At 41.2% G+C, this 13,020-nt stretch overlaps 1 protein-coding gene across 1 annotated transcript; it reads right to left on the bottom strand.

Moving 5' to 3' along the window:
* Positions 1–666: 666 nt before the first annotated feature.
* Positions 667–12,434, bottom strand: psmb2 (proteasome 20S subunit beta 2). The gene is made up of 6 exons (XM_041882980.2): positions 12,228–12,434; positions 11,361–11,483; positions 11,103–11,173; positions 1,546–1,708; positions 1,188–1,237; positions 667–851 (listed from the first exon to the last, which is right to left on the bottom strand). The coding sequence occupies exons 1-6, from the start codon at positions 12,316–12,318 to the stop codon at positions 747–749; spliced, it is 603 nt and encodes a 200-aa protein (XP_041738914.1). The 5' UTR covers positions 12,319–12,434; the 3' UTR covers positions 667–746.
* Positions 12,435–13,020: the final 586 nt, after the last annotated feature.

Raw genomic sequence — 13,020 nt, forward strand, 5'->3', positions numbered from 1 at the left:
ACCTTCTTACCTGCCCCCTCCCTCCACATTACCCCAAGCGTCAACTCCCCCATCCTATCTCCCTGTGACCTGCCCCTCCTTTCCTATATCTCACACTCAGCAGGGTTGTTCTCTGTGCCTCCAGGCAAACATATGCTGCTCTTCCCGTCAGATTCCGGTGTGTTTGGAAGAGAAGGGATTGTTTAATGTTAATTAATCACCTTTCTGTGGTATAGCAGGAGAGAGGCGTTGGAGACAAACACTGGCTTGATATTCATTATTCTGGCCCAGTTTTCCCATCCAGCTGTATACAGTTTCATTTTTCCTGAATGGAAAGGAAAATTAGGGTTTTCAGTGTTGTGACAACCTATACTCCTATTACCAAGCTATGTATTTATCATAAACATAATACTTAAATATACGGTGTACGGAATACAAGTATCATTTATTTGGTACTGGTCTCATGAAAATACATTTTATTTAGGTACATTTAGATGCAAGGTCCATCATTTAAATAGCAATAATCAAACAAATCCATGTTATCATTCATTTCCGATCATATGGCTTTTCACTTTCACTCACGGTCGACTATGCACGTACACGACACACACAGATTACAGCGTACACAGCCAGAATGCTGTTCTCTTTATAGGGGACACTGAGGAAAGCACCACGAGGACAAAGAGATATCTCAACAGTGCGTCACGTTTTATTGGAACATAAAGAGCAAGGTCTACGGTACAAAAATGTGGGCAAGCAGTGAGCGGTCACTTGGCGCCCACAGGGGTAAGCTTCTCCAGGTCATGGATGCCGTCCTTGTCAATCAAACGGACGCTGAAGGAGGGCAGGTTGAGGATGAAGCGCTTGTTCAGCTGGAGGAGAGAGAGGGGAGTTAGGTCATGAGTCATTTCATACCAATGCAAGTGGCGGCACTGGAATATAGAAAACAAAGCTATTTTCATGCTATGTGTGATATTCTCGGTTCACCGAACAGTTCTAGCAAAATTAAATGTTCCTAATATAAAGACATCTCAATTTGATCAATTCAAGCAACTTGCACCCGACTGCTGAGTGTGAAGTTATCCAACTACAATGTGCATCACAGCAATATCTCCAAACGTGATGACTTGAAACCAACTTATCAGGTGGTGATGAAGCACACTGCTGTTATTCAGTTAGCTCTAAACAGATAAAAGAACCGAGCTCACCTCCTCAATGCACTTCTTCAGTAGGTCTACGGCTTCATCGCGAGTCAGATCTGAAGCATGAGAGTGATTAGAGAGACCGGAAGAGAGAGAAGAGAGCAATATGATTCGCTTCACATCCTGATGAAGTTGAACTTAAATACAAGAACTCTTCAATCATTTACTATTTAATTCTGTTACAGTGTTGAGAAAGCAAAGAATACAGAGAAAGGAATAGTGGAAACAGACAAAGATTATTAGAACAGAAGATAGTGAGAGACGGAGGCAGAAAGAGGAGAAAAAAAGAGATTGAGGGCAATAAAATAGAGGAATAGTAAAAGATGTGGATGGAGAAAGAGAGAGATAAAGAACGAGATCCCACCTGGCCTGTAGAAGCGGTCGAGGATGGACAGGGTGAGAAAAGCTCCGTAGCCGTGGGCAGCGAAGGGGGCTTTGGCCAGAGCAGACATGTAGTCCATGTAATAGAGCCCTGGGCCGTCCGTCTCATCAAACCCAGCCAGCAACAGGTTGACATGGTACGGAGTCTGGTGAGAGAGAGGAGAGAAAAGAGAGGTCATAGGTCAGCAAAGATATGGAAAACAATTGTGATTATTATTATTGCGATACGACGATATTATCGTGTTATGACAATGTTCTCACGATGGAGATGTAATGGACAATAAACAAAATGATCACACACACAATACAATTCTTCGTCCACATCCGAACAACAACGTCCAGTTTTCTTTTCCTCCAAGGTTGGTGCTCCAACAGCGACCAATAGTCAGTACCATAGAGACTAATCGATTTAATAATGCACTCTAACGATTTCTCTCTATGGTCAGCACATTAAACTATTGTTGCATAAGGTGGGTGCCAGACACTGAAGCGGCAGCGTATGATTAAGAACGCAACAGAACGCAACTATAAAGTAGTTACAGTTTATTTTCAGCTCGTTCAAACATCGCCTCTCCTAATTATCGGCTTTGATTTTGAAGTTAACAAAATAGGAGATTAAACAACAGCGGCGCAAGACTACGAGGACGGGTGTGAAACTGCCGAGACATGGAGGGGGGGTTAGGTGGGTTGGGTGTTGGAGAGGACTGGGGGGGGTCATGGTGTCACTGGCAGTGTGACATCTGCTGGGAGACGGCACCCCCGCTGCTCCCTCCACCATCCTCCCCTCCACAACATGCCCTGGAGTAACGCCAGGGCTCATTAAAAACTTCTGAAGTAGTCTCCCGCTCTCCCTTAAATTACTTATTTTATCCTTCTAGCCACTCCGTTTCAATGAGCTATTCTTCACGCTCGCAATACTCCTCTTTCGCTATCCACCCTCCTTGGTATAATCCCTCTATCAGGACAAATTGAAGTTCCAGAAACCAGTCATGGCGTGCGCGCCCTGGATTGACGTTTGACAATTGTAGAGCTTCCGGTTAAAATGAGTTAAACCTACTGATGCTATGAAACGAATGCTACAATTCAGCAGCTAGGCTTTGCATATGAACCCAGTCCTAGAATAGAGAGAGAGACAGTGGATGTATAATGTGAATCACCTGAGCTGCAGTAACCTACTATAATCTGAACACCTGGCCCTAGTATCAATGTGTGTTAGACACTTGCCACAGGGGAAAGAAAGGCTTACTTACCATGCTCCCTGTGGAGAGGGGTTGTGTGTCTGCGCGCGTGTCTCGCCAGGCCATACCTGAACCCATTGGTGTGCCCCGAAACACCCCAGTGGCATCACCACCACCCACCCGAGCGACACCTGTCTCACAGGTTACAATACAGCGCTAGGGCTGGCATCAAAATAACCCTTCCTCCCCATGTCACCTCAGAGGGCACCAGCAACCAGGCAGCAGGCTCGTTAAATCTGGCACCTGAACTCACGCCTAGTCACAAACACACAACACATACATGTTCAAAATAACCTCATAAAACACGCAGAGAGATGGGGTGTCTAACTAATATTAATTCAACTAAAAAAGGAAGGATGTACGGTTGGTTCTGGTGATGAAAGAAGTGAACCGTAGTAAATCAACCCAACCCCGCTCACTCTCCCTCTCCTCTCCCACGTGCCAGCGCTCGCTCCCTCCCTCCCTCCCCCGCTCTTTGCACCGTGCCCCAGGACATGTTCTCTTTATTGGCATTTCTCCTCAATGTGCTGTATTAATTGTTCATCTGTGCTGGAACAGGGGAGTCGTGTGCAATATGGCACTAGTAATTATTTGTGCCCGTGCTGTACTAAAAAAAGAAAACCCCATATGCGACGCTAGCACCAGCAACTGTTGCTGTGGCCTTTTTGCTAAATCTTTAAATAAGCAAGAGGGCTTACTTGTTCTTTTGGAAACAACCCAAGAGGCTACATTTGACTGAGTTAATGGTTTATAACAGAGAAACCCTGTAAAGACCATTAACACTGAAATGTTCAACAAGAACAGTGTCTATGCTGTTCATTTTATGAATACAGTTTTGAAATACATTATGCAGTTAGTTGATTTCAGGCTTCTTTACAGTTGCTTGCCAGTGTTCTCCGTCTTCCCTTCTCTTACACCATCTCTCTGAAGCTTGGCACTTACTCCTGGGGTTATCGAGAGGCCCAGTTGTTGTTCTGGATCCCTGGTAGGTACACAGTGCATGATCCCCCCAATGCCAAGCTCCATCGCTACCACTCATCCCCTGAGGTTTCGAACCACAAGAGACATCCTCTTCGCTTAACAGCTTAGCTCATCTCCATTCAGGTAGACAAGAGAGAAAAAATATTAATAAATGCTCAGGAAGGAATGGAAAACATGTTTATGTAACATATGTGCATGTCCATATACTCTGGGGTGGGTGTGAATTGGAGAGCATAGCTAAAGGAAGGTGTGGGATGTCGACAAGAAACTGCTTTAACGAAAACAATTCTCAATACTTTTGGGAACCCTGCGAGAACCGCGTACGAAAATTCAATATAAATAAGGATATATTTTTACCACAGGATAAAGAAATTATGGTATTACTGCCTTCGGGCAGGCATGAACTTCAGAATATTTTGTAATGTTATCCCATATCTAAAGCACATATTGAACCAGCAACAGCCTAACTGTAACACAGACGCTCGCTCGCACTCTCGTCTGTGCCGTGTTGTCTTCTGGGTCTACGGTAGTTCAAAGCCCTTGGGACTGCCCCCCTCTCGATCCTCCCTATCCCACTCCCTCGGCTCCCCACCTCCTTGTGTCCCACATTCCCTCCTCAGCCTCACTAATTGTTTTTTGTAATTATTTTCATCCTTCTGCTATTGTGACAGGAAGCGGCTGCACTCTTCCTAACATATTAACCTCGCCGCAACCAGATGAGATTTAGAGGGATGGATACGAGGAGACTTGACTCCTGTGTTTTTCTCACAGTCTCCTTCTCTCTCACACACACACACACACACGCTCAAATGCTTCACTCCAAGGAGTAGTAGGACAGGGACCCGGTGGGTTGCATTACGTTTCTGCCGCAGGTGTTGCGCACCATTGAGACTAGAGCAACACTTATGCCAATTCACAACATATTGACAAATGTCTCTGGATCAGTCCAAATAAACTTGCAGCCCACATCTCAACCTGCTATAGTAGAGGTACACAACAGAGACAAAATGTGTGTAATACATGTGCTACACTAGCACATCAGGAAGGCAGTAGGTTTTTTTTAGTTGCTACACTGGAAGTGGCCGACACGCTTGTGCCCAATTTCACGCTCTGCAAAGGTTAAGTGTCCAGTGTAGTAGGATCGTTAGACTGAATTCCCACCTGAATATGTGACATAGGCTAAGCGGCAAAAGCACAGAGCAACTTAGGAGTCCCTTTGTATGGTACGCTAGGCTACATTGGAAAGAAATAAGAGCATTGGTCCACATTAAATAATGACCTAGTCCCGCTGAGGCAATGCTGTAACGTTACAGCAAAGCCACACAACTATATAGAGAAAGAAAACCACAGTAGGGTAAGCCATTAAACCCACTTCCATCTTTGGATTCAAATAAAAAATTAACCTTTTCTGCTTTTTAATGCTTCAACCAATTCAGATGTGGTCCTCTGTAGCTCAATGTGGTCCTCTGTAGCTCAATTGGTAGAGCATGGCGCTTGTAACGCCAGGGTAGTGGGTTCGATCCCCGGGACCACCCACATGTAAAAAATGTATGCACACATGACTGTAAGTCGCTTTGGATAAAAGCGTCTGCTAAATGGCATATTATTATTATTATTATTATCTGGTTGTTATATCCATAACATTTGATATTCTAAGCCATTCAGATGTTTTATTATTGAATTATTGACTGCTGTGTAAGTTCCCAATTTCAAAGCTGCAAAACAAACTTGTGTTGTGGCGACCCTAAAATAAACAACATTTCTAGATTATTTTTTTTACTTTCTCAGATAAGTTTTCATATTTTAATGTAAAATTAAGAAATGAATGTACTGATATATGCACATGATAGCATATTTCATGGGCATTCATTACTATTTCTTGACAATTGAAAATATGGGTTTTTCATGCTAGCAGTCATGCCTGCAGGTCACAGTCACACAGTAGCAACATCACTTGGTCAACTACAAAATAATCGATTTCAGGCATTCACAGCTTACATTTTTAAATGCATTTTCTCTTATTTGTTTATAAAATAACCTTGCATTGTTATACATAGATGCCATTTTTATAAATTTGACATTTATCTTAGGTGGGCTTAAAGACCAATGGGTAATATGTTAATTGTGTAGATACTCCTCTAAGAAAACCAATGGTCCAAACCTAATGTCTCGATCATAATCCGTTCAAATATCCGAGTTTTTACCATTGTAGAATGGCCAAAATTAGGGCTACTAAATCAATGGAGGCCAGAGAAAAAAAGTGGTCAAAAATCTGGGAAATAGCTTTGCATCAGCTAGGCTGGATGCTGAGCGACAATTAACGCTAACTGACAGGCTCACCATTGAACTCGTCTTTCTTCTCGAATCCGGAGGACATAAACAATAGAGGTATGATGGATATCGATTTTGAGACATGACATGTACAGTCGTGGTCAAAAGTTGAGAATGACACAAGTATTGGTCTTCACAAAGTTTGCTGCATCAGTGTTTTTAGATATTTTTGTCAGATGTTACTATGGTATACTGAAGTATAATTACAAGCATTCCATAAGTGTCAAAGGCTTTTATTGACAATTACATTAAGTTTATGCAAAGTGTCAATATTTGCAGTGTTGACCCTTCTTTTTCAAGACCTCTGCAATCCGCCCTGGCATGCTGTCAATTAACTTCTGAGCCACATCCTGACTGATGGACAGAATGTGGGTTTTTGTTTGTCCACCCGCCTCTTGAGGATTGACCACAAATTCTCAATGGGATTAAGGTCTGGGGAGTTTCCTGGCCATGGACTCAAAATGTTGTTGTTTTGTTCCCCGAGCCACTTAGTTATCACTTTTGCCTTATGGCAAGGCGCTCCATCATGCTGGAAAAGGCATTGTTCGTCACCAAACTGTTCTTGGATGGTTGGGAGAAGTTGCTCTCGGAGGATGTGTTGGTACCATTCTTTATTCATGGCTGTCTTAGGCAAAATTGTGAGTGAGCCCACTCCCTTGGCTGAGAAGCAACCCCACACATGAATGGTCTCAGGATGCTTTACTGTTGGCATGACACAGGACTGATGGTAGCGCTCACCTTGTCTTCTCCGGACAAGCTTTTTTCCGGATGCCCCAAACAATCGGAAAGGGGATTGATCAGAGAAAATGACTTTACCCCAGTCCTCAGCAGTCCAATCCCTGTACCTTTTGCAGAATATCAGTCTGTCCCTGATATTTTTCCTGGAGAGAAGTGGCTTCCTCGCTGCCCTTCTTGACACCAGGCCATCCTCCAATAGTCTTTGCCTCACTGTGCGTGCAGATGCACTCACACCTGCCTGCTGCCATTCCTGAGTAAGCTCTGCACTGGTGGTGCCCCGATCCCGCAGCTGAATCAACTTTAGGAGACGGTCCTGGCGCTTGCCGGACTTTCTTGGGCGCCCTGAAGCCTTCTTCACAACAATTGAACCTCTCTCCTTGAAGTTCTTGATGATCCGATAAATGGTTGATTTAGGTGCAATCTTACTAGCAGCAATATCCTTGCCTGTGAAGCCCTTTTTGTGCAAAGCAATGATGACGGCACATGATGACGGCACATGTTTCCTTGCAGGGAACCAAGGTTAACAGAGGAAGAACAATGATTTCAAGCACCACCCTCCTTTTAAAGCTTCCAGTCTGTTATTCTAACTCAATCAGCATGACAGAGTGACCTCCAGCCTTGTCCTCGTCAACGAGAGAATCACTGACATGATGTCAGCTGGTCCTTTTGTGGCAGGGCTGAAATGCAGTGGAAATGTTTTTTGGGGATTAAGTTCATTTTCATGGCAAAGAGGGACTTTGCAATTAATTGCAATTAATCTGATCACTCTTCATAACATTCTGGAGTATATGCAAATTGACATCATAAAAACTGAGGCAGCAGTCTTTGTGAAAATTAATATTTGTGTCATTCTCAAAACTTTTGACCACGACTGTAGTATTTTCATATTTTAGCATACACTTTTTATATTAATGCGAAATGTTGCTTTTTGCGACCCGCGGAAACAACTTTGCAGACAACCACATGTAAAAACCTCAAAAGTCGCTGTGAGAAAGCGCAACGCTCGGTCAACAGAGCTTGGTGCTTATTATCGGATGTATTAGGTTACGAAATCCAAGTTTTTGGATATCCTGTTAATGATATGTTAGAGAAAGACCCCACTGAACGATTCAGAACATGAATTTGTCTTGGTAAAATGTATTTTATAACATAAGGAAGTTAAATTATCACCAAAGCGCATTTTTACCCACTCCAGGCAGTGGGTGGACACCCTAAATATTGTTAAATATGATCAATACTAACATTGCATAATATTGTAGTCTATAGTGTATATTTATACCCCAAACCATTGGTTACCAAATATTTCACTAGTAGACTTTGCGATTGGCTTTTTCACCATAAATCACTGTTGTTCCTATTAAGCCCATTTTGCATTGAAACACATGGGGATAGTGTGTTGATATCCCTAATGAACATGAGCATAAATAGGTTTTTTGTTCAGATTTAAGTTGATTAAAACACACAAACTAGAGTTAGCATAATATGTATTTCAGGATGGAAAAACTTTCTGTGTAAACGTAAATGACTAAAACCAGATATAAAGTATGTAGAAAAGATAATGTACCTATATTGTTTTTAAATAAGATCATCTTTGAGAACTAACAATCATCAAATTAAAAGCTAAAATGTCAAAAATGATGCATTCAGTATTTTCTGTTATGGCATGGGGCCCCAATTGATTTTATTACCATGTTGGAGTCACGCCGATAGCATAAGCCATAGAGTTGTCGCGATACCAGAATTTTGATTTTGATAACGATACGTTTAGTATCATGATTCTCGATACCATCACGATACTCAATACCAAAACGATACCACTGCGAAAAAAAGGCATATTAACCAAAGTCACAGAATGGCACTTGATCCAGACAGAAACTCAGCTACTGCTTACTCTGTTCAATCGTTGGGCATATTTTGACATTTTTTACATTAACATTTCAAGGCGCTACAGACGACAAAAAAACTGTTTCCCTTCCATTTGGGACTTATTTTATTGTACAGATCAACAACATTATCATAGTAGTAGCTTATTTTATAAAAGCGGGTGCTGTCTCTTTAACCAGGAGTCAGTTCACTGAGGCAATAGATAATCTTTGGGAGAGACGTGAGAGAGAGTGAATTAATAAAGTTTTGGAGTCAATCAGCTTTGAAATCAGCAGATTTAGCATTGTTTTGTATCACAAACAAAGTACCAGGATAGTGAATTGCTGATAGCTTCAGCTGTAAGCTAGCAAGAAAAGTTAGCCTACAAAGCTGGAAGGTACCGGTATCTTCTTTCATTGTAAAGTGTTCTAGACTGTATGGACATTCTTTTGAGAACAGTAATTAACAGCTTCAACATTTCTACATGCCGTGTCACATTACTCAAGTTGTGTGTTTTATGGTCTATGTTCATGACTTCTTATCCACAGAGGGCCAGTGTTCTAACCAAGCAATAACACAACTGATTTAACTAATCATGTCTTGATTGAAGTCTATGATTAGTTGAGTCAGGTGTGTACTAGTTGGCAAGAACAAAGTCCACATTGATTGCTGTGGATACGATTGGACATGCCCCTGTTATGACTGCTACTTTCATGATGAATAGTAATGATCCGTTTATTTTAATAACTTTAGGGGAGATTAAAATAATATAATTTTACATCAAATATGTAAGTTTGTACGTTTTGAACATTTGGAAACTAATTAAAATTGTTTATTTAAGAGGTGGGCTTATTTGGAACACCCATGGGCTTAAAGGGTACTTTCGGTACCCATTAAGTCCAGACTTTTCACATTTAATCAAATATTTGTTTGTCTTATTAAAATAAATTGTAAGAAAAGTCAAAACTTCATGAGATTCATCTTTCATTTTATCTCCACTTTTCTTACAAAAATGAGGGCAGTACATGCTAGAAATGTCTTCACTTAGATTTGTGTGGGCTTAATAGGTACACTTACCCTAAACCTCCCTTGTCTGTCACAAATGTTAAATACAATTATATTTTAACTTACTCTGCCGTTTGTCCGTGGAGTTAGTCCTTCAATGGGTCGTAATTTTAGATAAAACATCCACAGGAAGGTATTATTAAACCGATTTCAAAACATGAGTGTGTGTGTGTGGCAATCAAGATTTGTTTGCTCGTGACCTAAGGCACGTGCACAAGACGGAACTACATGCGATGCATGCATACTAATCGAAGTATTGCAGGTGTTGGTTTTGAACAAGCCAGGTGATAGAAATTTAAACTGCAGTACCGGCGCGCTAAAATGTCAGGTAAATAACACTTTCCTGTGGATATTTTGTCTCAAATTACAACCCACTGAAGGACCAACCACACAGACAACCAGTAGAGTAAGTTCAAAATCAATTGTATTCAACCTTCTGGCTTGTTTCAGACTGTATACCAATAATTGGCATCACTAACCAGGTTTCCATCCAACTATTTCATGCGGATGAATTACCTGACGCATGAAAAAAGTCACGACTGGGCTGATGGAAACAGGAAATGTCGGTACAATTTCTTAAACGTCGACAGACAATTTGTTCGTTTGACATGGTTGGATCTTTTTGTGTCTAAAATGTATTATGTGAGAAATAGCGGTGGAAAGTCCTTTATCCGCAAATATTGATATAATAACCATCATATCGAAGTAAACTTGGGAGTCACGCGATGATATGTTGTGTGGTCCTCCCATTACGACTTGGGATAGCATACAGTTTATTAGGCTACAGATTAAGTAAGTTCTGATGAAATTCACAGGGTGGTGAAAGTGCATGATGATGAGCTTGATACTCCTTTCCAATAAATATCAAGGGTCTTATTCTGGTGACATGATGATCGATGCTTAGCTGTCGTTTGACAAATAAAAATAATCTTGCTCTTATCCATAATAATCTCGTTATGTAGGCTATCCTACACGCACTGTATCTGCAAGCTGTTGACTAGAGCGCACATGCCAAGACCAGAGTGGGCACATTTGCTATATAGCGCAACAGTTTTTGTGACAAAACCATCAGTAGAGTTGAAAATGTGATGGGAACCCATTTAACTTGTATTTTTTATTCTATACATTGGAATTTAACCACAAAAGTTCTTTTTTTGTGCTCTACGTCATCACGCACAGCCTTTTATCCAAAATAAGTATGTTTGATGGAAACATCTCTGGTGGGACAATGTGTTTTATGCAGATTTTAGAATATTTGCATAAAAATCTGTCGCCAATTGGATGGAAACCTCACTAGTGTCTGATTTATTAGACAAATAATTACCCTGCTTCGAAGGTAGTCTGCAAGGTTCTTGCGTGTGAAGTTGGCTGCCGCTTTTGGACTGAGTTCATAACCTGAAAGACAAGAGTCAAATGAATGGAATGCCCATTACAAGTCACACATAACCATAGAAAATCCGTAACTCAAAAGTTTTATCTATATTTTCAATCAAGACTAGAAGAGTAGTGGTGCCATGAGTAATAGGGCTACTAGGCCATCTTTATTTTGACACCAGAGAAACAAGAAATGGGAGGCACTTACCGTTTCTCATTTTGTAGAGCTGAATATTCTTCTGGATGTACTCTGCAAACTGTACTGTGTCACCTGCCTCTCCCACACATAGCAACAGAATCTTGTCACTCAGCTTGAACATCTTGTCTTGGTCTGAGGGCGACAGACAAGGTGTTGGTTATTCAATCACACACACGAGTGCTATGTTCAACATGATGCATGGAAATACTAAAGCAAAAGAACACACCATTTTCCAAATTAGTTTGATTACAAATAGCTTTCAGATTTTTTGATAGAGGAAAATATTGCAAGTCATTTTGATAGTAATCTGGGCCTACTTGTGTGTGCACTCCTTGCTGACTTTCACTTTCACAATTCGAAGAATCAAACTAGTTAGCTGACTGGCTAACACTGGCTAGCCTTTCTACCTATCTAACACAAGTCCGCATCCAACCGTTTTGAGTTTGTGAACATGTAAATTAGCAAACTAGTTAGATAATCCACCACGATTGTTACCAATAAACTTAGTCACGTGAACAGTAACGTTCGTGCAAGATAGACAGATACTTTAGCTAGGTGAGAACTGGAAGTAGAGATACTGTTCTAATATCTCTGCTGGAAGCGACATCTGTTAACTAAGTGTCTGCTTTCCGACCTCGACTCATTGGCAAACAGCAGGTGTTAGCTAGTTAAGCTAGCATGCTAAATTAACACAACAATTCTAACTAGTAAGTTAGCTGCTGTTTAAGCATATGACTCAAAATGGAAACGTATGAGACAAATATGTTGGACCTTTTACTGATTTTAAACATTTTATGAATGAGTTAATGGGCAACAACAGCCGGTTAAATAGCTAACTGGCTAACGTTAGCTAACTGCAAACGAGCGATGTCATACCCTGTTTCATCTGAATGATGCTGTTGGCGGCAATATTATCAGCAGCAACCAGGACAAAGTCTTGTCCCTGAATCCCGATCAAATATTCCATACTGTAACTTCTGGCTAACAATTTTAAAGTGAAGTTTTGCCTGAGCAACAATTCAGCCTCTCTCACTCAGATTACGCAGCAAAACTTTAACAATAGGCGCAGAATGTTGACGTCATCATATATGAAGCTTTTCTCCTTCTCATGTGACCAAGGTCTGGTGCCACTGAATGCCTACTGCAAATCAGAGGTCTCTGCTGCAAGTTATTAATGTACCACAATCTAGCTCTGGAATATACAGACTACTTACTTTAAATTGAAGTGGGGTGGGGTGTTTAATAGCCTAAAGCAAGATAAAAAAAAACAAAGAAACACAAAACACTGTTGAACACATTTTAGTCATTTAGCAGACGCTTTTATCTAAAGCGATTTACAGGAGCCATTAGGGTTAAGTGCCTTGCTCAAGGGCACATCGCCAAATGTTTCACCTAGTCGGCTCGGGGATTTGAACCAGATACTTTTCGGTTACTGGCGCAAAGCTCGTAACCACTAGGATACTGCTAAGCTACACACACACACACACACACACACACACACACACACACACACACACACACACACACACACACACACATGCATCCTTTTCATCATATGCATTTGTCTTTTTATTGAGTATGAAAACAGTTTGCTCTGTTTTTCAAGTGGGATTGCTCTTTCAGTTTGTTCTTTCCAACCCTCCAAACCTCCCAACTCTGTAGCCTGCTG

The sequence above is a fragment of the Coregonus clupeaformis genome, chromosome 8 (genome assembly GCF_020615455.1).
Source record: "Coregonus clupeaformis isolate EN_2021a chromosome 8, ASM2061545v1, whole genome shotgun sequence".
NCBI lineage: Eukaryota > Metazoa > Chordata > Actinopteri > Salmoniformes > Salmonidae > Coregonus > Coregonus clupeaformis.